The sequence below is a fragment of the Seriola aureovittata genome, chromosome 23 (genome assembly GCF_021018895.1).
Source record: "Seriola aureovittata isolate HTS-2021-v1 ecotype China chromosome 23, ASM2101889v1, whole genome shotgun sequence".
Lineage (NCBI taxonomy): Eukaryota > Metazoa > Chordata > Actinopteri > Carangiformes > Carangidae > Seriola > Seriola aureovittata.
The window spans coordinates 13,374,180-13,400,982 of record NC_079386.1 but is presented as its reverse complement, the minus strand read 5'-3'; the positions used below and the strand labels follow the sequence as shown (position 1 = coordinate 13,400,982).

General features: G+C 42.1%; 1 protein-coding gene across 1 annotated transcript; it reads right to left on the bottom strand.

The window, feature by feature from the left end:
• Window positions 1-468: 468 nt before the first annotated feature.
• Window positions 469-26,747, bottom strand: vax2 (ventral anterior homeobox 2). The gene is made up of 3 exons (XM_056368496.1): window positions 25,701-26,747; window positions 20,973-21,160; window positions 469-4,766 (listed from the first exon to the last, which is right to left on the bottom strand). Exons 1-3 carry the CDS (start codon window positions 25,933-25,935, stop codon window positions 4,269-4,271), a joined length of 921 nt encoding a protein of 306 aa, XP_056224471.1. The 5' UTR covers window positions 25,936-26,747; the 3' UTR covers window positions 469-4,268.
• Window positions 26,748-26,803: the final 56 nt, after the last annotated feature.

Here is a 26,803-nt window from a genome sequence, read left to right as displayed (position 1 = left end):
GGCATGTCAGCTCAGTCTTTGTGCGCCACCATCCGAACCAAAGCAAAATTAGTGCAAATTGTTTAAAGGCATCACCTCCACAGAGAGGGACTGAAAAGGTGACGTGTCCACTGGCCTGATGTTTACGCCACACTGATGGAGAGGACAAAGCAGCCAAGGTTTTAATAAAGCTGTGAACACGCCCAAAATCCTCAGTGTGAATAGAGAGCGCTCCGACATGCAGATGTCAGTCAGACACAAAGAGAATCTCATATTTTCACTTAATATGCTTCTAAAAGCCGTTTGGACACGAACAGCTTTTCCTAAATAGTTTTCTGATTCATATCGCACACATCTTTGTGCTGTGACGAATGTACAGCGGACGGTGAAATAAACATTTCGTGCTTTGGTTCACAAAGCGTCCTCGCATGAATCATGAGTTTTTGAGTTTTCGTGGCCTTGAGGCCGATGAGTGAGTGAAAGGAAGAAAACAGAACACATGAGGCAAATTACATAGACATATATTTATATGCATATGAATAAAAATACATATACATATTGTACAATATCTTGGCCGAGCGTGAAAACAGCTCTGTCAGCCCAGAAACAGAAGTAAGCCTCTTTAAATAAGTGCAAAATGTTAATGAGACAAAGAATTGTAAAGCATATATAAAGTCTTTTTTTTCTGAACTTTCCTTCGCATTTTGTTTTTCCTGTTAAAATCACATGGAGCGGACATGGAGATAACTTGTGCAAAGACCCATTTATATATATTTATATATAAATTTATATCTATGTACATAGAGTTTGTTCATCATAAGTAGTAGCTGGTGCCATTAGCTTGACATTAAGTAACTTTTACTGCTCAAAGAAAAGAAGTTATGGCCGATGCGGGGCCTTGGCTGTGCATAAAGAAAAAAGTAAAACCTATAGCAGAAGTTCTTTTTTTTTAGAAAATAAAGTAACATTTCACACAATCTCAAAAGGACTTTATCCATCAAGAAAAGCCATGATGCAGTAGTGAGAGTCATAATGTTTCTGAGATGGTGGTTTAACCCAAACAAGTGCAAGATGTCACAGATTGCACACAACAAAAGCAACACTTCCACTCAGCTGCTGGGATGAGAAGAAGCTTGAGAAAGCAGAAAAAACTGGAGAACCCAAAAATAAAAACTGAAGGCTTTTTTATATATATATAGATATATATATATCTATATATATAAAACTGATGCAAGGCTTTACAAAGTGTCTTTCTGTCGCCTGGAGGAGAAGTGGCGTCTCACTTCTCCGACTGTCTCGTTCATCTCGTAGCTGCTTTTACAGTCGCCTCGTCGTTTCCGAGCGTACAATACAGGAACTGCAGATTTACATTACAAAACACCACCGTACAGTGACCCAACATGGAGTCAGTGCTGAATTATGAGGGAAATAAAGAGTGTGAGACGATTTCTTTTCTTTTTTTTTTTCTTTTTTTTTGTAACCACTGAACCACAAAAAACTGTTTCTCCTCTCATATCACACTAATTCTGAGCTGTTTTTGTTCATTTATCCACATAGTAAGTATGGACTTGAAATCAACACTAAATCTGTAAGAAAAAAAATGAAATATTCCAGCAAAAAAAAAAAAAAAAAAAGGGGGAAGAGACTGCGTTTTGCTTACAACACAGCAGGAAAGCAGTTTAGCGAAGACTGAAACGACCCTGTTGTGAATAAAGAAAAAAGGGTTTGTGAAAAGGGAACATCGGCCTTACATGGGAAGCAAGCGTCCTGACCTCTCAGCTCCATCTCTCTGCTCAATATTTGATGTCACAGCGTGTGAATTATAGATGGTGCTTATAGAAAATAATACAGTGTTCAACAACAGCACAGGTGCAGCGCTGCAAAGAGCCGCGAGTAGATGACAGAGGTTTTTTTTTTTTGCAGCACTGCCGGGGTCTGAAAACAACAACAACAACAACAAATCACCAGCTACCAGCCGGAGCTACACGGGCGCAAAAAGGCCCGGAGAGCTGACAGACCGGGAGTTTTCATAGGCTGAGGTCAGAACCTCTCTATGCTCTCCACGAGAACTGTATATACAGCTGGAAACATGCTCGCCTGTTTCAGATGGAGCCTGGCCTTTGCTTGTAAAAAGCGCCTTTTTAAATTGATGTCACAAGAGTGTCTGTTTTCTTTTTCTCTTTTTTTTTTTTAGTGAATGTCAAGTCACCTTCAGCGAACGTGAGAGAAAGGGATCAAGGGAAAACGCATTAAAGCTCACAATGAGACGGAGCCTGGAAATGAATAGTTACATAGGAAAATGAGACACAGCGAAGAGACGACCGACAGAAGTTATGAAAAGAGGGCAATAACTCATCTGACACCCGCAAATTGAGGGCAAACTGTGAGGAAACGCAGGTTGTTGCAGGTGAGTTTTGATTTTCTTTGGACAACGAGGGAACCCGGACATATGGCATCATATGGGTGGAAAGAAAAATACTACAGCCCACTCCTCCTCTTTCTTCCTTCAGCCTGTCCTGCATTAACATATGTTCACGGAATCAGATCCTGAGGTCAGCGTTGGTTCAAATCAATCAATTAAAAAAAAGTGTAGCTGAAAGAAAAACTGAGGGGTTTTTCTTCAATAAACCAACTCTGTTACGACTGATGGTTTTTCTAAATCGTGGAGGTCTTTCAGTGTGGATCAGCAGTTAATGAAATGGCTTCAAAAGCACAAAAAAAAAAAAAAGGGAGGGGAGGAGGGGAACTGGAGGAAAAACCCACAAACATAAAGTGCTTTCAATGAGGGGGGCAAGCAGAGGGATCTTCTTTGTTATAGATGGGCCAAGGTGAAGACGAACAGGAGGCCGAGCCAAATGTCACAAAATAAATCAAAAGAGGAAACATGGCACAAAACACAAAATATCAATTTAAAGAAAACTAAAGAACCTTTAAAACTCAACCTTTCTCGTGATGCTGCAGCTTCTCACATCCTACAGGAAAAGCTTCCTGTGTAAAAGACAATGAGGTTTTATTTCAATTATGGATATGACCTAATATAAAAAAATATATATATGTGTGTGATAGCTGTTGTTGTGATGTGTTGCAAACCTTATATGTCAAAGGAAAACATCATTCCGGCGCATTTGAGAGGATTGAACCGGAGAATGTTTTGTTTTTTTTGCTTAAAATATGACTGAAAAGGTTAAAAATTGGACCAATCGACTAATCGATTAATCGTTAATCGTATAGTCGTCACAGATTTGGTCCTGTGAACACAACTTCTGTCCAAAAAACTTGTCCAGATTCTTAACCCTCATGTGTGAAAACTCAGATCTAGTGCACGGGGGATGACGCTTACTCAAAAAGAAACTGTGACATCTGTGAATCAAAGATCAGTCTGGGTTCAAAGGTCATTTCTCTCAGCCCGACCTCGACTTGCTTCACTGACTGAAGCTGGATCCATAAATGCTTTGGCAGAGTCTGACCAGCTTCCTCACGCAACATTTCTTCTCTCTTATCATGTTCTTTTATATTAAACTATTGGATCTAGATATGTGATTTTTGCATCATCGCTCCAGATCCTACCACATATTATTTCATAAACAAACACATCAAATAAAGAATTTACAAAAAACTACTGCTGGACACCAAACAGACTGATATTAAAATGCTACGATTCTTTTTTTTTTTTCAGTGTTTCTTCCATATTGTGATAGCACATCAACTAAAATCAAACATGGCCCTTGAATAGAAATGTGTACAAACTGCTCTCTTTGAAATATCACTCTTCTCATTCAGACGCTGATTCAATCTGAACTATCCATGTCAAGTATTTTTTTTTTTTCCTGAACAGTAGATGAAGGCCTGTACAGAGAGAAAAAACCACACGTACAAACTCACGGGACAAAAAATGAAGAGTCACTTAAAACCACTGCGAAGAGAGTGGTGGTAAAAACATCTGTCTGTCAGGGTTCACACAACACACACACACGGCATTTTTGCAAAAATTCACAAGTTTTTTTTTTCTTTTTTTTTTCCTATTTTTTATGTGGGAGTGTCTCCGTCACATCGCGTCCTTTTCACCATTTTGTGGCAGCGTGCCAAACAGTGCTGTGGCACAAAATGGTGCCGCAAGGAAAGCAACCTGGTCTCTTCCTTTTTCACATTTCTCATGATCCGGGGTGATTTCTTTCCCCCGTCTGCGGCCACTCGAGTGTCAAACAGGCGGCAGGGTGAGAGACTGGGGAGAAAAGCTCTTACAAAGACAAGTCCCAGTCCCCCGGCGTCCTCAGAGAGGGACACATTACTTAAGAAACTGTCTTCTTTCCCCCCAAATCTGCCTCTTTCCTGTCCAGCCGCATGTACGGCTCAAAAGCTGAGGAGCCACAGCCGTAAGTGGATGTCAGTTCGTGATGAGCACCCCCCAGCAGCGGCATGGAGAAGCACAGGGAGTGCGGCGGTGGGACACCCAGCCGCGGTGAGGGCGGGGTCCCGCCCAGCGATGGCAGCGACAGCCCGAAAGTTCCCCCTGGTAGGGAGCTGGGAGGAGTGTTGCTGCTGACTCCAGGGGAAGTGGAGGAGCCTCCGCCCGGGCTGCTCAGCAGGGAGCCATTTACCGGGTGAGGCGGGGGCCCTAAGAGGGAGTTGGGAGGCGGGGCGGGGCCCGCCAGGAGGCGGCCCTGCTCCAAGAGGCGCAGGATGTTGCAGGTGGCCAAAGACTCGGACGTGGAGGAAGAGCGTTTGTCCGAGTCTTTGGTGGTGTCCTTCTTCTGTTTGGTCCGGCGGTTTTGGAACCACACCTTGACCTGCAACAACACAAGCAGGAAGATTCACATTATCACATTTGATCCAAACACTTTGTCAGTGGTAGAATCAATCTGACATGAGAGGGATAGAAACCTAGACAGCGGTTCATCACCCGGGGACACAGACTCAAGACAAGAAGCTTATGTCATAAAAACAACAAAATCCTTCTGATTTTATGAACATTTTGAAGTTGCTTTGTGCTTATAAAAAACACCTTCTAACACTGTGTCATAAACTCATGAGCTATACTCTTCTCTGTAATTTGTGCAGCTCACTGATGTTTAAACATAAGCCTAACTCACAATCTGCAGTTCATATCCTGACAAACTTCCTACGCCGCCTTCACATGCCCAAAAGCTGTGACACGTGTGACTGACTTCTCTGTGACCCCCCCTGCTTGATGCACATCTACCATGTAGCATGTTCTGCGCGCTGACGGTTTGCGAGCGGTGAGAGCACGCAACATCTTAGCCATAAACCAGTCATACACGCATAAATCCGTGCAGAACAAGCGGAGATGCTGTAATCCCCTGGCACCAGCCATTGGATCAGCTCTGTTGTTTTTCTCTGCACATTTGATCATGGTTGGTCCCACGTACTCTCTTCTCTCACACTTCACGGCTCTAACAGGCCGGAAATGCACATATGGGAGAGGGCAGTGATATTGGATCTATGCAGCAGAGCGGGAATATTCAGCTCAATTACACACAAGAAACTAGGAGGCTCTCTTATGTATGCATACGTCTAAATATATTCGATATAAGTCGAGCTCGTTTGCACAGATTTTTCTTCTGTGGAGGCAAAAGAAAGCGAAGAAAGTAACTGTAAAAGAAAATCTGCACCATGGTCCTCTCTCACGGCAGCAAACTTTAGAGTTTCACAACAGGAGCCATCACGCCACCCCGCAGCAGCAGCAGCAGCAGCAGATTGAGAAAAGCTCGGTGAACTCTGCCTGTACTTGTCCGCCATGTTTAATTGATGGGGCTCAGCGTTGCTTTAATGTATAGCGTGTGGATGAGTTGGGGCTGGGTGCGATGTTGATTGGAGGGCACGGTGGGGTCACGGGAGATCGCTGCACGGAGAGCAGCCTCCGATTGGAATCACACACATGAAAAATGTATTCGGTCCTGACCGAGTTGCAGCAAGATGCGTTTTTCACCGGGACTCTGCGAATATCTCGCAGTGAGGCATGCAGGGGGGCAGTGAGAACTTCTTGTCCAAATTTATTGATTTAAAAAACAAAATGTAAATGTTCATTTTCCCATCTGCCCCAGGACAACTGCAGAAACACCCCCAGTGGAAGAGGTACTCCTGGTTAGGAATCACTCATCTGCACCAAAGAAGGCTTGTTCATCGTTTGGTTCTTTCATTATAAGATTGTACAGTTGTATATTGTATTTTGGCCTTTTATCAAACCGGTTCTCCCGTCTCCCTCAGCCCGTGGTGCTGCTTCAGATCCAGGGCTAATCTACAGATACAGAAGCTAGAATTTGCAGTACAGTTTTCTTCTTTATGTTTCTTTTAGGGTTGAACACGTCTTCAATAAAACCGCAACTAAGGATTCTTATATTATCATATTATGTTCTCCAGTAATCGATTAATCGTTTCGACAAAACGTCAGAAAACTGTGAAAAATAACCATCGTAATTTCCTAATGCGCAAAACAGAATTTTCTTCCTAGTTTCTATTGGTTCTGCTTTTGCAAACACATCAGATAAAAGACAAGAATTTGTTGTGAAGTGTGTGAAACAGAGTGAAAGACTTTATCCTATTAAATCCTGTCTAAAAATAAAACAAAACAGAAAATGAATGTCATAAAGCACAACGTCCGAGTTTGTTTTCAGTGGAAATCAGACGGACGAGTGGGTGTGTCACACTACATGATCAGCAGATTTATCTCTCCGCTTTTTCCACTCGTCCTCACGCCCACACTGCAAGAGTTTCCCCAACAGAGCATTGAGAGTTATTTACACACGAGAGACTTTCCATCGGCCTCATCATGATTTTCACAGAAATCCAGTAATGTAATCCCTGATAAGTGGGGATTGGCAGCCAGCGACTTAAAAGGAAACTCCTGTTACAGCAAAAATGCGTAAGCCTGTGAAGATTCTGTGGTTTAATTTCTTTAAAAAGTTTCATAATCATTTGTTAGTTGCACAACAGCAAGATGACGCTTGTAAATACACACACACACGTATAAATGAAGTGTGTCTGAAGACTGGATGATGTTTCAATGCGAACACAGCAGGACTGCGTGAGCACACACACAGACACGCACACACACACACACAAACAAGGTCACATGTGAACCGAACACGCGACAGTCACACACGTACGCACAGCGAACCGCTCACATGACCCCGTCCATCGGCGGGAGCCACGACTCCGTCAGTGGGCCTTTAGGCGTCAAGATGCTCGTCACCGTGCAGATGTTGGACGACAGTTGTGCGATGACGTCATGAAAAGTTTAAGGTTTTAGTTTCACAAAAAGGTGGAAGTTACAGACTTCAAACTGCGAGTTAGTTCCTGTTAGTTTCACCTCAGTCTTTTCTCTTTAGTTAGTTAGTGTCGGGGTTTGATAAGTGCAACAAATCAAAAACTTTCTGAGATAAATACGTTTGTGCAAAATGTGTGTTTCGCAGCTTCATCTCGGCTCCAGTGGTTCAATACTTATCGGATTATTTCCTGTGTTGTCCGACACTACTCACTACTTCAAAACTGATTGTGCCTTTGCTGGACTTCCTCTTTCAGTGTTGAGCGACAAAATACATGAATTATGCTGCTGCGAAAAAACGTCTTTTCCCTGCTGGTGGGGCGTCCTGGTGACCTACTGGTTTAAGTAGAGAGTCAATGTCCTGAGTTCAAGTCCAGTTGGAGTCTAACCCCCCAAAAAAGGTTAATAATTCTGTTCCCAGCCCAGAGTTTGTTTGTTTTTTAATAATATGGAGCCTGTCATTTTAGAAATACCCTGAATTTAACCATTCCCATCGACACGCCCAGATCCAACCATTCAATCACATCTTAAACTCTGGTCATGCCCATTTATATCGACCTGACAGCAAACTGGGAGACTGCGAGACTTTTCTTGGTTATGTTGATCTCAGAGTAATGGCAAATAAACTATTAGAGTATTGTTAGGACCAGATGAATAAAGCTTTTATTGCAGGTCTGTGACGGGACAGAAGAGTGAAAGTCAGAGGTGCTACACACTCACCCGCCACCTTTTGCGTCCTGTTGCGTGCTCACACAGCCACCTTGGTGCAGCTGGCATCACACCTGAGTCAGCGTGACAAGTAGCTCGCCCTCTAATTGGGTGGCACAGATTATAAGCCAAAAACGTAGCCGTCGATTGTGTGGAAGTAATCGGGCCGAGCGGCGTTAACCACAGTATCACTGCACTGTAAAGGCAGGCTCAACCGGCAGCTAGGGCGAGTGAGATCATAGTTTCAGCTACTGACCATGACACAAATAATGGGATCGGAGAGGATCCCACAGCTCAGAGAGGAATAGTGACGCCAGCAAGTCTTACTGCAGAGAAGCGAAAGAGGCACAGAGGGAGGGATAGAGGAGATGGAGATAAGGACGGGGGGGTGGAGGGAGGGTGGGACAGGCAGCAGAGACGATCTGTGTAGCTGCCTCTCCCTCCTCTCCCTCTGTATTTCTTCCTTGTTAGCTCACACATGGCCACTCTGAGATCTTTCTCCGTATTTTACTCATGCGCCAGCGACTGCCAAACACCCACACCCCGTAAAAGGCTCTCACTACAGATAAAAAAAAAAATAAAAAAAACTCCCGACCAATCCGCTTCCTCCGTCCCCGTACTGTGGGCGTGGCTCAGTCTCCTAGTATCCATTGCTGGGGGGAAAAAGGAAAAAAAAAAAAAAAAAAAAGAAAAGCTGGCTGGTGTTTTACAGGGATTTTATTAGAGGGGGGGAAATGATGGGAAGAGAAGAAAGCAAAGCTGCCTTTGGTACATCTACACTATTGGATGTAAATCCTTTTTAATGGGATCCAGGGTTCAGAGCTGGGGCAGAGATTACCAACGGAGATCTAGATCTGCTGTGACCCGTATTTGCCCCCGGCCGCGCCCTCTGGACCCCGCCCCGCTGCACTCTGGCCTGCCAGGGCGAGGGCATGGCACGGTTTGAGTCTGGGTGACGAGGTTAGGACGGAGGTGAGGAGGGCGCAAACCCGTCTGGTGGTGTAGGGATGAGCAAAGCGACTCACTCACTGCCACCCCTGCTCTGTCTGTGGCTCTCAGCTCATTGGCTCCTGCTGAAGATGTAAATATTCAAAAGTGGATGACAAAAATAGATTTTTAAAAAGTGTATTAATTTACTAAAAAAAAAAGGCATTCTTGTTTTAAAATGCAACAGGAGTGAATGGTACATTTGTTGGGGACTATTTTCCGCTGTGGATGAATACACATTTGGTGGACTAATCAATATTCGACACAGCAGGAACAGTGTATGTGAGATTGATGCAAAACAAACTAGAGCCCTGTGATATGTCAGGCTTTAGACACTCTCTAATGGTTCTGGTCTCTTCATGAGGTTTTTCTTGACAATAACAAAAAATATCATGTGATCATCTCTGCATGTAAATGGTTTCTGAGATAAAGACTGATTTCTTATGTACGGATAAAACGTAACATCTAAGAGTTGACTTCTCATGCTATATGGAAAAAACTAAACTAAACTACTGGAAAAATATATTTTAAAAAAACCTCCCACTTCCACAAATAAAATCACATTAAATGAACTTTTTTCTCATTGGTTTACATTTTGAATTTGATCCCTCCCTGCGTTGCGTCTGCGTCCCCCCCCCACGACCCCCCCCCCCCCCCCCCACCCCCCACCGACCCCCACCCCCACACTGTAGAGACAGACAGGTTGGACGTAGCTGCACCAAACAAAACACAAGGTAGGGGATCAAGATGACAGGATGGAGGGTAAATAAAGGCAGGGTGGGGTAAATTCAAGGTCATGGAGAGATGATCAGGCCGACATGCATGAATGCACAGGCCAGTCGGGCAGAGGTCAGCCAATCGGAGGCCTGCGCTGTGAATCCACACAGCTGCAAGCGGAGCGGCAGGAAAACTGGGCTAGAGGTAGAAAGGTTAAGCCAGATCAAGACCCAGTGTACAGATCAGCTGGGCATCCATATGTGTGATCAATAAATCTTGATCGTTTTTCTATGAAACGGGAGAAAATTAAGAAAAAAAAGAAAGAAAGACGTGATTCTTTTGTTTAGATGTTTCTGTAATTCTGCCTCTTTTATTCTCAATTGTTTGTCCCAATTGCATCTTTATCACTGTGTTTTTAATCACTTTACTTCCCCGCCTCGCTGTGATGCAATAAAGCCGAACTGCATGGAAAGCATTAACATAAACATCCGAGTGATAAACACACACTCCCCTGTCTGGCTGGTATAATGCCGATAATGCAAAGTGAAATACAGGATTGTGACAGTAAAGTCTTTAAGAAGGACACTTGGTGACTGTCTTTCACACTTTCTATGACCCCTCCAGCAGCTCAGTGATCCCACCGTGACCCTGTTCAGACCCCCTGATCCCAGGCATGTGATGAGCCGCAGCACACAGTGAAAACCCTTTTTTTCTCCGTGGATATTGTACCAGGCAGACCAGCGCCCGTTAAACTGTACGTAACGGACCAGTGGATACTCAACTATATGTGATGTAAGGGACCAATGGCTGCCAGTGTGTATTCAGCTGTACTGTATGTGACGGACCAGTGGCTGCCATTATTAAAGAAAAAGGAAACAAGCTGAATCAATGACTTACTCAGCTGTGTGTGATGGATCAACATATCAGTCTTTTATCGAAACAGTCCCAGATTATAATAACGATACCAGCGGCAATTAAAATGATTGCTTCTTTAATGAAAACTTAAAGTACGGCGCTCTGATGGACCAACGCCTCTGTAAAAATGGCGTTACCCTCCCAGAAAACGCTGAGAAGACACAACAAAAATTAATCAACTGCTCATTTAACATTTGTCTAATTTTTGTTAAGAGCAAGCATCTTGTTCAGCTTGTTTCAGCACCATTAAAGGAGTTATTTATTAATCAGCAACAGCTATAAACTCTTTGTGCGACGCATTAGTTTCATACCCTGTTTTTTGTCCATATCAACTAAATAAACAAACTAAACTAAAATGGATGAATTATAATTATTTAACCATATAACAGTTTAAAGTGCCGCAGGCTGGCGAACCAGACTCTTAATATGAAGGGAGGCTGTGTATTTCCTGTCTGTGCCACTAAACTGTGGAATAGTTCTTCTCATTTTTTAAAAACTTCACAGTCAGTGTTATTTTCCGTTTTCGTTAAGCGTGAACTGTTGCTCTGGTTTTTCTGACCGTCCTGCCTTTTTGACGTTTTGTGTTACATGTTTTATTTTATTGTGAAGCGTCAGCTGCTTGTGAAGTGCAGCATCACCCTGACTCTGCTCTACACTAACGCAGGTTCATCCTCCACACGACGACGACTGCTCCTCCTCCTCCTCCTCCTGAGCTCTGCGCACCTCCATCCAACCGCACCCTCCTCTTCCTCTCCCCATCACCCCCGATTCATGCTTTAAGGTACACGCTTCAAACATGTGCCAAAATCATCATCACCACCTGACCCCTAAACCTCAAAACCGCCCCAGCCCCCCCTCTGCCCCCCCCATCACCTAACCCCGCCTGAATAAACCTGATCTGGTCCTCCATCACTGCAGCACATGTCCAGCCAGGTTCAGCCAGGGGTTAACCCCATCTTATAGAATCGCTGGTAGATATGGCGGCCTAATCCTCCTTAGCGCAAAAGCACTTGGGACTGTTGTGAGGCCCAACTCTTTCTCCCTCGCTCCCTCTGCCCCTCCCTCTCCTGCCATCCATCCATCCATCCATCCATCCATCCATCCATTCACACCCGCCACCCCTCCAGGTTTAGATAACAGCCTTTACCCCCCACCCCCTCCCCCTCGCTCACATACTGTAATGCCAGAGAAGAGCCGCACTCATTGCCCAAAAAAAAAACCCAGCAGGGGTTTGAATGTGGTCCATGACTTTTCTTGCATGTCACCCCGCAGTCACTCGAATCACCTGCAGCAGAAAATGTCCAGGGATGACGCTGAAACTCTGACTAAACCAACAAAGAGGAATCATATTTCACTTTGTGGTCATGGCTGGAAAAAAGTGAGACACAGCGGTCTTAAAACCAGGGAAGGTTTCACACATCATTTCACCTTTATCTTTTATTTTACATCTTCACAGAGGAAATATTCTGCAGAGACTTTAAAATCATGTGCGGAAAATTAACTAAGTACATTCACTAAGTACTGTAACTGAGTATTTTTCCTTTTCTGCTACAGTAATATTGTATTTTTCTTTACCCCATCAAGTGCTTTTATATTCTGACTTCATAAATATAATAGGTTATATGATACATAATGTGATATATATGATAGGTAATGGGTTAAACTACAAAACAACTTGAAATCAGCATAGGAATGAAATGTATGCAAGCTAAAGTCCATTATCCAAACTGAGGTTTTTGGGTTTTCTTATGATTTATTTTTCCCTGAGATCAAATTTAAAAGAAATGTAGTAAAATAAAATACTATGTAAATAAATGAAAGCTCTAGAATAACTCAACAAATTATAAATAGCTTCTTCAATACCCACTAGCATATAAAATACTTTTGTGTTTCATTTAAAGTAACATAACGTTATTTTGATTTATTTTGATGTGGGGCTTTCACACTGTATCTCACTTATTTCTGTCGACCATAAAACACTTTTGAAAGAAAGTCTTTTTAAACTGTGAATTATTGATATATTCAATGATTTACAGGCACTTTCAATGAAAAGGCAACAAGTTGGGAAAAAAACCCACCAGTTTAAATAAAATCAATTTACATCTAAATAGGCTTTATTATAGTTTTATTTTTTATATTTTTCTGTTGCATCTGAGTGTATAAATAGTGGAACAATATTTTTTTCCAACCTAGAACTGTTCTATAATAATACTTTGAGCGATTATGACAAAATGAGAAGTCAGACTTACAGCTGGGTTTGTGATGAAAAGTATATGTGGGGTAAAGACGAGGTGCCAAACAAATACTAAAATTGATTCATAGAAAGTTGGAAAAAAAAAAAATCCACCTGGAACCAAGAGGCTTCAAATTCAGCCCGACCTCCGCAGCTGCAGCATTAAACGCATCATTACATATTATTACATTGAGTGTTTCCTCCACCTCTGGATTTTTCTTTACGAATAAAACTGATCATTTTCTCATATACGTGTCAGTGTTTTCAGCACGTGCTGTTGTGTGAACGCCTGGCGGGGATTCAGCGCTCCCTCTCCACTGGCAGGTGTTTGTAAGCTGCCACACAGGTAATCCGCCACTTTAATTGCATTACACATTTGCCTGGCAAATGACACAAAGTGGTTGCATGGACAACCTTTGACCACGGTGATTGTTCTGTTGACTTGGGGTCAGACTTGAGGCACTCTCGGGGTGTGTGTGTGCGTGTGCGTGTGTGTGTGTGTGTGTGTGTGTGTGTGTGTGTGTGTGTGTGTGTGTGTGTGTGTCTGAGTGTTAGAAAGAAGAAAAGAAAAAACCTCTTGTGTCCAATTTTGCTGATTTTCCTGCTTTCACATCAGTTGGAGGATTATATGCTCCTCCATATGTTGGGAAAATTACACCATCCTCAGCTTCACACACACACGCACACACACGCACACACACACACACGCACACACGCACGCAGCCATACACACTTGACTCTGCCAGAAGCTGCTGAAACAAGTCAATTCAATCTGAGAAAGTGATTAAGGACAAAGGCAACAAAGACTTAATTGCTATTATGTCCTTTTGATTATCTAATCAGTTGAATCAACTGATTAGATAATCAGAGCCTTGCGGTTTCTTCCTGACCATCGAGTCAGACCAAAGTTCCTCTTGTGAAGATGATGCTCTCGCTTTAGGTCACCACAGAGTGAAGAGGAAAGAGTTTCTTTACAGGGCGAAGCACAAACATTTTAACTGAAAGCACAAACCACCAAGTGTCTGTCTTGTGTGTCTGTCTGTCCGTCTCCTTCCTATCTCTTTCTCTATTCACAGCGTCTGGACAATCGCCGCTCTGTGCAGCCGCCTCCCTGCTACATCTGCACAGCTATACGTCAGGGCCGGGTCCTCTACGCCCCAGACAAGTGGCCAGACACCGTCTGTCTGGGCCATCATGGAGAACAATGCACACAACAAGGACATTCACTGTACGTAGACCCTCACATAAACACAACTTGTCATTTTGTCTCCTCAGTCTGCAGAGGGAAACAGAGATGTATTTCGGGGATTTTCCCCACAGTGTGTGCAACTAAACCGAGTCTCTTTATGACTCTCGGGTGTGAAAATGCAGAAAACTTTCTATTTTCTCTTCACATCAATGAATCAAAATCAATTCACCACTATCCTTTTATCATATTGTACAAATATTCACAGACGTCTTTCAAAACCAGTTGCATAAGCAGGTGTAACTTCTTAACAGGGAATTTAGATTTACCCAGTTTCGTAAGAGGTCACATAAAGGTCACATAGTTTCTACAGTTTGTCCTTCTGGGTTCTTCACCCCGTCGAAGTGCAAGTAATATTATCAGTAATGCATTTTATTTATCATCAAGATACTCAAAGATGCTTCACACAACATGTTTAAAAAGATCCTAGATGACTACAAACACACTAAAGGTGTGAGCTGGACAGTATCTGACCTCCGACCTCCCAGTGGCCCCAGAAAGCCACGAGCAAAAACAGCTACAAGACGGCATCAAGAGGCATCATCTGAAAGTTTTCACAGCTTTCGCCACAGCGCGCCTGAGGCCATTTGCTATCAAGAAATAGTCCGACTAACAGAAAAGACTGCAGGCAGGAGATGAGAGGAAGCGTGACGCTGATCTCGGGTGACATAAAGACCTGTCGGAGGTCGGCTGGTACCAATATTGTGGGTGGTGGTCTAAAATCACATCAAGTGCGTGAGTACATTAACCAAAAAATGCTTCTCCCGGCAGCTACATCAGCAAGTGGCTGTTACACTTCCTGGCACAAGAACATCTGAACGCTTTTATTATAAATTTTGTTTGTTTGTTTTGTTTTTGCTTGTTGCTCAAAAATGTTCCTGCTGTGTCCGACTGTCAGCACTGTACAAACTTTAGCAAACAGTGACATATCTAAAACATACAGAAAAGCAGATTTCTACTCTACTCCAGCAGAGGTTGTTAGTTCACTTAACAGTTCATTTGAGGATTCAAGGATTTGAACCTGAGCTCATTTCAGACACAAACACCTTTAATCTGAATTGGTTTGTTCTGCAGCTTCAGGTCAGAGCAACACCGTCAAAGACAAATTGTGCATCTCAGCTCAAGTCTGGCTGCTGAACTTTTCCTTATCCTCCCGTAAATAGTTCCTACACACTGAGCTGAGACAGAGCGGCGCAGGTGTGCCAGAGCTTGCCGAATGTTTTCCAGCTCTCCGCCGCAGGAGTTCAGCTCTGTGTGAGCGCACACACACACACACACACGCACACACGCAGGAAGTCTGATCAACGACAGGGTCGGGATAATAAAGCTGTGATCACGCACATACGACTGGAAGTCAGTGAGAGCGGCGACTTTTTAAACAAACACAAGCACAAACGAACAAACACCTACACACAGGTTGAGTGTGTGTGTGTGTGTGTGTGTGTGTGTGTGTGTGTGTGTGTGTGTGTGTGTGTGTGTGTGTGTGTGTGTATGGACTTAACTACAGTACACATACCAGAGAAAAGCTCAAATAGATTTAAAAATTCTCCACAAGATAATGTCTCTTTCACAATAAATGTCCCTAAAATTTAAATTATATCTGCACTCACATTTACATCTAACTCCCCAAAGTCTTTTTACTTATTGTATTTAGATGTACATTTAATACTGTTTACCAGTAGGTAAGTAAAAAATAAATAAATAAAGACCCGCCTCCACACAACATCCAACCACACTCTTCAAAATCACACCAGCTGTGGTGTTTCCAGGGTTTTCACTCCACAAAAACGTGTCTCTTTGTCTAAGAACACAACACCTGTCCTGGTGGACTTAATTATTTTTGGAGATTTGTGAAGGGCAAGGCATTTGTGACATTATAAAAAAAAAAAATGTTGCCTTGATAAATTGCATCTGGCTCAGTCATCGTAGGAGAAATATGTCAAACCAAAAATCCTGTTTCACTGTGTACTAAAACAACTGTGAAAATAACAGAAAAAAACAGATGCAAACATTTGCCCACATCTGTGTGTCGTTCATGCAGCCTTACATTAAAGATTAAACATGAATCCATCACTGAGCTGCCTCCCATTTACTGCAGGATTAAACCAGTTTAACACAGCGCAGAGACCATTAAATCCATAGCTTCTCCATGGAAGGACAGCAAACAACAATGGACTGATACAATGGCAGAGGATACGTCAGCCGCACTGAACTCAGGAGGACGGAGGAAGAGCTTAAAGTGACCACACAGCATGGTGCCCTGAAACCTCCTGACACCTCACTGCCAAGCCAGTTGGAACAAGTATCACATGTTGGAGAAGAAGAAAGAGTTTTGGTCTTTTTCTTACAAAAAAAAGAGAAAAAAGTTGCAGAAAATAACTTGTAACTGAACATTTTTAGTCTGATGCGAGATAAATGCTAAAAAAGAAAAAAGAGAAAAGTAACAGCCTCCAAGAAGAAGTTATTCATTTTCATCTATTTTACACAGAACTACATAGAAAAACAAAAACAAAAACAGCTGTTCTAGTTTCCTCTGTAGTCAAATACAGCAGACCTCTTCCTGTGTTGTAGACATAAAGCGTTTCCATTCAGCAGTGAACGATTCTCCTTCACATGCAGAGATCCAACACAACATACCTTCACAATAAGAGCTGAAGCCTCCACAACATCCATCAGTCCTCTACAGTCTGAGAGCAAACTGACCATAAAGGTAAATGTAATGTGGGGGCTTTCAGGGTTTCTGTGCGTGTGTGTGTGTGTGTGTGTGTGTGTGTGTGTGTGTGTGTGTGTGTGTGTGTGTGTGTGCGTGCGCCCACCAGCCCCCTCCTGCTTCTTTAGCCTGTAGCGGGGAGCCACCTGCCGGGATGAAGGGAAGAGCTCCGAGCTGGTAACGGATTACTCAGTAACGCGTTACAGCGGAGTGACTGCTACTCTCGCGATACTTCAGCTACCGAGAGCTAAAAACGATTCAACAGACGCGTTTTATCCACCTGCAGGCTCAAACACCAGAATGACTCTGAACTACATCTTATCACCAGCATTTCTTAGACTCATTTCTTGAACTGATGAAAAATGGCTGTTTTTTCTTCACACATGTGGAACTATACTTAAATATCTCCGTTTGATGGATGACATTAATATTGAATATGAACCGTACGCAGTCCAAATTTACGGGTTTACAGGTTTTGGAGGACGAAACAGAAAAAAATAAGGCATGTAAAGAATTATAGACGGATATAGTTAAGTCTAGAGTAACAAACAATAAGCAGATTAACACGCTTTTTAATGCTATTTTTTATTTTCTCACACCTGTCCAGTTTATTCGGCGTTAATGGCCTCAGATTTAGTCTTTGTTGCCTATGCTTTTGCCAAGAGAAAAGTTTTGCTGGTAATTGTTTCTGTATAAACCAAAAGTCACTGTTTGTCCGTTTTAAGACGAAAAAAGCTACCAAAAAAAACTGCGCCAGAAAATACACTTAGAAGCCACAAGTTATTCCTGTTTTATTTTTAATTCAAATGCTGTGCGTCTCGACGAGATACGTATGAGTGTAATCATTTATATTAATTATATACTCATAACTTTTGTCAGTCATGGCTCCACCTATGTTCAGGAATTTTAATTTGAAAAGAAATCAACATTATTTCTTTGAAGTTTCTGTAAATCTCTATATGTGCGTGTGTGTGTGCGTGTGTGTGTGTGTGTGTGTGTGTGTGTGTGTGTGTGTGTGTGTGTGTGTGTGTGTGTGTGTGTGTGTGTGTGTCCAATGTGTGCTGTCTCATTGCGTGATCCGTTTGAATACCTGACCAAACTAATTGGAGTTGCTCCATGGGTCAATGACCAAATCCCCAAACATAGTTAAAAAACACTTAACGATCCAACCTCCCATATTACTGTAATTAGTATTTGTGTGTCAGTTACTGTCACGTGAATGTAAGGTTCATATAAAATAAAAAAATAAAAACTGTCTGGTTCTTTGGTTGCTATAAAGTGCCTCTGAAACAAAGTGGAAAGTTTCTGAATTCACCTGAAATCAAATGTTGAACTGTTGTCAGATTTTCAGATTAAATTTCCGGTGTACAGATCCAGCTGTGTTGTGTTGAATACGAATTTGGACCACTGATAAAAACAACGAAATTTCAAAGTAAGGGTCGCAGATAGTTTTTCTTGGTTAATTGAAAGTCAACGAGGGGCAAAACAAAAACTCTGATGTATTGGTTTTAGCGAAATCAAATGTTCAGGGTTAAAGTTTTTATTTCAGTTGTGAATTTCATCTAAACAGAGAGGGGTTTTTTTTTCCCTTGAACCTCAAGACTTCTGTGTTTGAAAATCATCGAAAAAAAGATCCAAATCTCCAATGTGGAGTTAACTCGAAGCTTGTTCCAGGTTTCTGGTCTTTTATTGTTGTGAAATAAAGCGCAGTCTCTTCTGCAAAAACCCAACGAAGTGAAGAGGAAAACGATTTTCAGCTTGGAACAGAAACCTGGAAAACAGGCGCGAAAGGCCCGAGGGAGCGTTTATTTATTGTAACATTAGAAATAAAAATACTAGATAGATAGATAGATGGATAGATAGAGCTTCCATCTTTTCCTTCAGTGATTTTTCATGATTGCATTTGCTTAAAACATGCAAAAGCCACAAAAAGAAAGAAGACAATGATAAGAAAGAAAACGCCACTAATGCCAACTAAAAGCCTTTCGATCACGCTTAAAAGCTGCTTCGATAGCAACACACCATAATGAAATTCCAGTGCAACGGGCTTAATATTTTACGCCATTACTGAGGACACTTTTATTATTTACATTTTGTTCTCACTTGAAGGTCAGACAGTTTTCAGGCGGTTTCGTTCAGCCAATCCTCTGCTGCACAGCGTCCCCTCAGCAGCAGCAGGAAGCTGAGGCCCTCCCATTAACACCCCTAGTGTCAGCACTAATGAGGGACACAGTGGCTGCTCTGTGCTCCCGAAACACACACACACACACACACACACACACACACACACACACACACACACACACACACACACACACAATCCCATCACCTTTATGTTTGAGCAGGGGTTTTTTTGTGTGGTTGGTCTGTGCGTAAATTCTTGCTTGTGTTTTTTTTACTTCCTGCAACAAGTGTTTTAACACGAGTCTGCGCCGCACAAAATGCCCAGACACCTGCCTCCTGCTGTTTATTTGCACATATAGCCTACTGTTCAAATTTAAATAAGTGCGCAACAATTTCGCATATTTGTCACTTTTATTCTATATCTTAATTTTGGGGATTTATTTTTGAGGTTTTGGTTGTGAAATCTCCTAATTCTAGGTCTATTAACTGCTAACTTTTTAGCACACAGACATAAAACCACTGCTGGTAACAAGGGAAGACAGTCTTCGTCCTCCAAAGGCCCACGTTGCGTAAAATGTGATAAAATCGCAACGGAATTCGCAAGATTTATGCTTTTCACTTTTAAACGAAGCTGAAATTTAAAGATACCAGACTATACGCAACAAATATACAGTTTATTGAGTTGATTATATTTCTACACATGCCACGTTAGTCGTTAAAATGCTGTTTGTGGAAAACTGCGCGTTTTCGCCAAAAACTGGTTCTCGAAACTATTTCTCTGAGATTTGTGTAATAGGTAAAAACAAATGAAAGTTTGGTGTTACACACTTTAAAATCCCCCTGTGTGCTTTATCATTTCTGATTAACTCCGCATTTAATGAGACAGAAAATCACTTACTTTAACAGACACGTGCGCTCTTGCATTATCACTATATGCCATTGGCCTGCTGTGCCGTGTGGCTGAGTGGAAGTGATGACGCCCATGATAAACACAGAGGGGTTGGGCTCGCGGCGCGGCAGGAAACATTTGAATGAAGCGCGCGGGGTCGATGAATGAGTGCCATGACATTTCTGCAGCGTTCAGACACGAGGAGTCCGGATGCACCAAATAGCAAAACGCGGATCCGGAACTGAACCGTTTTTATTTTTGCATTATAAAAACAACAACAACAAAAAATAGTAACAGCTGCAATGAGCAGTTACAGCACTGTAAATAAAGAGGCGTTTTTTAAATTTATTTTACGTGCAGATCCTGTGCGCAGTTCAATCCAACAGCCTCATAATGAAGGCTTCATTTTAGAGACTGATAATGTTGAATTTTGGTTCATGCTGCGCGTGTCACGGAGGTGTTGACTCATTTCATTTTAAGGCTGTGGTGTCCATGCTGTTGATGTATTGGACTACAAGTGTTTTTTAATAATGCACCAATTTTTATGTGAACGTGGACAGACTAGATTTTTTTATATTCATAAAAGAACCAATGCCACTTGGTTAATCAAGCGTACAAAAATACACAGACTAATTGTGCAGATGTATAAGGCCATACTTAACCTTGGCTGGCCCAGTAGGCTTTATGTTCATTTAGGTTCCCACAAACCCCTAGGGGTTTATTTAGCTGATTCTTTTTCCTCTATTACCACAATATGCATTCAAATTAAAATCAAACGTGATTGTGCTGTTGGACTGTAAACATTTGTGTTCCTGTATTTAGCCCTGGATGGCTCCTTTTTGGGCGGGGCAGCCTCCTCTCTGATTGGCTGAGGCGCCAATTAGAGCCTGTAAGGGCACCTGTGACCAAATCATTAAAAAATAGGAGGCTAATGTTAATTAAAAACACCTGCGTGATTTAGACCACATAATATTAAACTGCCACTATAAACTAACATTATTAAAATATCCTGCAGGCTATGCTCCGGCCTATGTTGGCTAGCAACCGGTGGCTGTTAGGCTAGTTAAATAGCATAACTAAGAATTTCTTTTCTTTCTATTCATAAATTATCTTTTTGATTTTTATTAGCTTATTTAAATGTTTCGTGTGTTTTTTTTTCTCCCAGCTCGGACCCTGTCTTACCTGTGTTTCGGAGAGATTCAGCTGCCGCGCGAGCTCGGTGCGCTCGCGGCCCACGACGTACTGGCACCGCTGGAACTCGAGCTCGAGCCGGTACAGCTGCTCGGCCGTGAAGGAGGTCCGCGTGCGCTTGGGTCGGTCCAGGTCGAGGCCTTTGGGCAGGACGATCTCCCGGATCGTGCCTTTGGCGTCTGTCCAGAATTAAAAAAAAAAAAACACAACAACAAATACAAAGTGTCAGTTAACAACGTCAGTGCTCAACTGTGGCCAATATTATAGATGATCAGACCATTATTATAGGTGATCAGACCATTATTATAGGTGATCAGACCATTATTATAGCTGATCAGATCATTATTATAGCTGATCAGACCATTATTATAGATGATTAGAGCATTTTACACACGTAGCCTGCAGTAAAAAGAATAAAGATAAATCTAATGGAAGCACTTGTTCAGTATAGGCCCAGTTTCACGCTACAGAAGCACCTCCCTATATAAACTGATGTAATATTCATGAGCAGGGCTATAGGATAATGGTTTTAGAAAAGAAAATGGCGATGGATGAGGTAAGCAAACTACACACGTGTGTTATTCTTAAAAGAAGGGATTGTAAATGACTCTGTGAGACAGGCCCTTGGCTGTTCCCTGTAATATTCAGACACAACTGTGTTGAAGCAAACACATCAGGAGAAAAACACTTCTATGTAATGTGGTTATACAAGTGGCAGCGTGGCCGCTCATAACAACTCACTTCATGCTCTTTAATCCATTCAGTAATATTAGGCCAAATGAAAATTAAAACGGAATCACTCGTGTTGATATTTGTATCGTGGCCAAAACTCAGACACGCGCTTGAGCTGCCTGCGTGAAGCCGCAGGGCGAGGTCAGGAAGGAAACGTCTTGTTTTCCTGATGGATGAAATTGAAGCTCAGGTTAAAGTCAATAAAACAAAACACTGCAGGTTGGAGAGTTTATCTGAAAACTCTGTCTGACACGTTTCCCCTCAGAGGAGAATCAAACTGCTCGTAAATTCCTGCTCGCTGGTGTCTTTTCCTTCGGTCTCTTAACACTGAAGTGAAGTGTTTTCCTGTGAGTGCTGTTGGCGTCGCTCCGTTTCTGTTTCTGCGTCAAATTTAATTCACTCCAAACTAAATTATCTATTCACAACCACAACACTGTGTGTGTGTGTGTGTGTGTGTGTGTGTGTGTGTGTGTGTGTGTGCGTTTCGTTAACTGTTTGTTTTTTCTGGTTAGGTGTATTTGTGTATTTGTGTCCTGTTTATTAGTTTTGTTGTGAATTTTTATTTCTATTTTTACTTTATTTTTATTTCAGGTGTTTGTTTCCCTCCAGTGGCAGGATGTCTGTAGTTAATCTGAGCTCATCTGTCAAAAAAATTGGCTGCTTCCATATTTACCCCTGGTGTTGCTTTCAAAGACCGTCTGTAAAATCAGAATTTTAAGAATAATAGAAAAAAAAAACCCCAACATATTAAAAAGGGAGTTTAGCATATTAAAATATTAGTGAGAAATCCTGGACCTGAGGGTCGGTTATTACAGCCCGCCCTGCTCCCAGAAGCCCCGAGGATACTAGATACGTAAAAATAAAAATCTTCCTCTTCGTTTACCTAAATTTCGCTGTAGTGACAAATTCTGAGTTTTTAAAGTTTTACTTGCGCACAATAAAATCTTTGTGACCGATGACGACACAGCAGCTGAGAATATTTGTTCGTATTTATCACATGCGAGGTCAGACAAGACCTCCCCTTTGTCCGGGGTTTGAATTCATAAAATATGCAATCCAATAAAATATGAAAAGCCCTGAATTAAATATGACACAATACTGATTGAACCAATCATCCATAGGGTTTCTATCGAAAGGCTACCGGCTAACTGCAAGTACACGGTGAGGAAAAACTGATTTTATTTATTTTTTTTTATTTTCTTAAAAGGTATTTTGAATGCGTGGTGATGAAAAGGGAAATAAAACATTTCGGCTAATAAAAGTGCATTGGAAGGCGAATAAGGGTGTAAAAGATTAAATTAAATTGCGGGGGGAATTAAAAGAGGTAATGATCCACCGGTTGTGTTTCCCCGCGCGCCCTGGTCCGTATTAAACACTTATTTCAATCACAGTGTTTAGTTAGCCTACATGCCTGAGCTACATAATGAAACATGCCTGAGAGATCTCCATCTTTACGCACGCATAATGACTGCGTAATGTGTCGCCAGGCAGGTGAGATTCCGCAGCAGAGAGGCGGTAAACCTTCTTAACACATGGGCATACAGTAGCATACATTTGAGCATTTTTGTTGTGAGCAAATAAAAAAAAAATAAATAAATAAAAAAAACAGCTCAAACTGTGATAGGAACATTTGCAAAGAGATGAGGGAGCCAGCGGCTGTGTACGCAGACCTGCTGACCTCTCTGTGACCCCGGCCTCTCTGCGGAAAACCCCGAGCATCCAGACTCAGCCTCACAAACAAATCCTGACACTGCAGGCCTTCAGTGCGCTCAGTGCGAACCGTGCAGGGTCTGAACCGAAACCGGATCACATGTGTGTCCTTCTGCGGGCCATCCCCTCCTCAGATGGACCCCATTAACCACTGTCACCAGAGATAATGACAAACAGTGGATAAACCACACAAAAATCTGACTGAGGACAGTAGCTCAAATGATATAGATATATATACATTTATATATATATATATATATATATATATATATATATATATATAATAGGTTAAACAATTAAAAATAATTTTATTGTCAGTCCTTCAGCTGCTAAAATTACAAGTAATCTCTACTGGAGCTGCTCGACGCTCTAGAAAAGCAGGTGATTTTAGATTTTTCTTTTTTCTTTTTTTTTTACACATCAGGAGCCACGTCTATAATTTTCCCTCTGTTGCAGTTTCTCTCGTGCTCCTGCTCCTCTCACGTCTTTCACCATTAAAAAAGAGTCGTTGCTGTATAAAAGCGTCTCTTACTGAATGTGCTGCTTGTGGCACATGCAGGACACCGCGCGGCTCAACGTTCAATAAAAGATAAAACTAAACCAGCCAGTAACTATCATATCCACAGCAGTATTCGCCTATAACCGAGAACTGATAGGCCGACATATTGATTCTGTGCACAGCGCACAGTTACACACCGTGCAGTGAAAATAAAACGTGCACAAAAAATACACGTTGCAATTTAATTTTCTCCGTTTTCTTAATGGAAATCTGAATGCAAGTGAACCAGGCGAAACATTTTGCTCTTGAAAGGTATTGGGTAAAATATACACTTTTATAAATATATATATAACTTCTCAAAGACTCGCAGAACAAAATATTACTCAGATAATATTTTCTAGATTTTTTTAATTCGTTTTACGGTCTGAAATAATAATTACAAATGTCTTAAATGCAATAACCTTAAATAACCTATAGATCTAGATATATATAGACAAGTATTTGGTTTTCCTGTAACACATAAATAACACATTTACTGTGCAGTTTAATTTTCTACAATTTAACCAGCAAAAATAAATTAAATAAAACTGTTTTAGGTCATTTACACGTAAAATATGACTCTTTAAGATTATGTTATATTATTTAAAAATTACATGAAAAAACAAATGACAACAGATCATTTTCATTTTATTCCAAGAGTGTTTGCTGACTGCAAACATTTTATCTGAATTTTCTGGATTTTTTATTTTTTATTTTTTTAAGTCTCTTTCATGCAGAGACCGCTGGCCTCCTGCAGGAGGGCGTGGACGCTCAGTGTAACGCTGAATTAAATATTATTCATTAGCATAACGTTAGCACACAAAGGCAATCAGCTACTGACGTGTAAACTCTAACACAGTCACAGCACTTCCACAGTGTTTGTGTTTTCTGTCAGCTCTTCTGTTGATAAAGGCCACAGGGTTGAATTTCACCTGATCATCCTCAACAGTCTCTTCCTGTAGTTTCCTTTGTTTTCTTCACTTTCTCAGGTCTGATTTTCAAACACAGCTACACAGATGTGTTACTGAGAAATTCTAATAAATATTACAAGACGTGGAAGCAATATTTCACATAAGATTCATTTACTTGTTCTGACTATTGATTTGACAAACCAATTCTTTATATTTTCCCACGAACAAAGGATTGGCCACAACTGATACAGGATGTGCCAAACAATAGTCTAATTTTTCAGTGATTTAATTTTACATTGCAGTATAATTATCCTAGTATTTTAAATTGTTATTTACATGTGTAGTGTTGTGCTTCAATCGCGCAGGTATCACGGAAGTGAAACCTATTGTTACCTCAGGGGAGGCTTGTTGTAGTCTGCAGCACAGCTGCTGTATTGTTGCCACTCTGTTCTATGTTTGGGGGCTTCAGTCTAAGTTTTGGACACACTTTTATATTTCTATACACTAATATTTTATATTTTATAATATGTATTTTTTTTATTTTTTCGTGGGAGAAGCACCAGACAAATTCACATACAGACTTTTCCATATATAAGATTTGGTGCCAGTTTAAAACATTTATCTGTCTTTTAAAACTGTGACTGTCTATGTATGTCAGAGGATAACAGTGTCTGTGAATATGTGCTGGTCGTTCTCTAATTAGGAGGAACGGTGGATAAAACAACAGTGTGATTAAATTATCCCTCGGTTTCCTGGAAGCCCTCACAGTCTGAGAACTGGTTTTACGCACAGAATAAATCAGTGTTTCTTTAGTTTTCGTGCACTTACCTCTTACTAATATCCTCCGACAGTAGTCAGGGTCCACTCCCAAAAGTTTGTCGTGTCCGTCTTCGCTGGAGGACGTCGGTGTGGACGCTGATGTCCCCGGGGTGTCGGTGGAGCTCTGAACCGGGGACCGGCTCCCTATCTCGGCGCGGCACTTTGTGTCCATCCGGTCCGGACACAGCGGGTTGGGTCCACAGCGGTGGTTCCCATCGCCCATAGTCGTGGCCTGATCAAACATCTACAAGTAAGTTACAGTCTCTAAGATGATCTCTCCCTCCTTCTGTCGCTGCTGCTCACACTTCTCTTTCTACTTTCTTCTCCTGAGACGAGGAGAGCATGCCCTCCTCTCCCTCCAAAAAAAAGTAGATCCAGTTACAAAGGAACCACGCGGTCCAGCAACGGGACCGGGGTGTGCTTCAGGTGTCGCGGCATGACGCACGCTCCGAAGTCCAAACCAAGGCAGTAGGGAGTCGGCTGGGGGAGAAATCTCGGGCTCCTGCTCTAACTATAGTAGCCAGGAGGAGCAGGAGAAATGCATGGTGTAGCCTACGAGGCACAAGGGGGCAACTAGATCTAAGGAGGAGCGGGGAGGTGCCACAAACACACTCACACACTGCTCACCCACATAGAAATAAAGTGAGAGGCGGCGCGGAGAAAAAAGAGGTGAAAAAAAACACACACACACACACGCGCGCGCGCGCACACACACACAGCTGCGGTTACAGTTCACCGTGCACCAGCCAGGGAGGAAAGTTTCTTCAGGTTGGTCCAAAGCAGCAGCCTGTTACTTCAGCCCCGGTCACATCGACTGCCTCTGCGGATCCATGATTGCATGTTGTTGGTGGTGAGATGGCCACATAAGGGGGTCGGTGGTCTTCTGTTATTGGAGAAGCTGTCTGTGTTGAAACCCTTCAGGAGGGGACTGGAAGGAAATGGGAAATGGTCACATTTGCTCACAAATAAAGTCTCGAGCACTCTTGTCAGTTTTTATAATTTGCTTTGCAGCTGAAACGTCACGTCAGCGCGGGTCGGCTGATACACCCTGCCTGCACTGACAGATGAGAGATGTTGGTGTGTGGATAATATTTGTGGCGACACGGTGCACT

What these genes read in the sequence shown, in the direction of transcription:
- vax2 (XM_056368496.1), bottom strand. Translation starts at nt 25,935, where the DNA reads ATGTTTGATCAGGCCACGACTATGGGCGATGGGAACCACCGCTGTGGA. An exon ending in TCGGAGGATATTAGTAAGAG is followed by an intron (nt 21,161 to 25,700) that starts GTAAGTGCACGA and finishes AATTCTGGACAG; the next exon opens with ACGCCAAAGGCACGATCCGG. An exon ending in TGAATCTCTCCGAAACACAG is followed by an intron (nt 4,767 to 20,972) that starts GTAAGACAGGGT and finishes GTGTTGTTGCAG; the next exon opens with GTCAAGGTGTGGTTCCAAAA.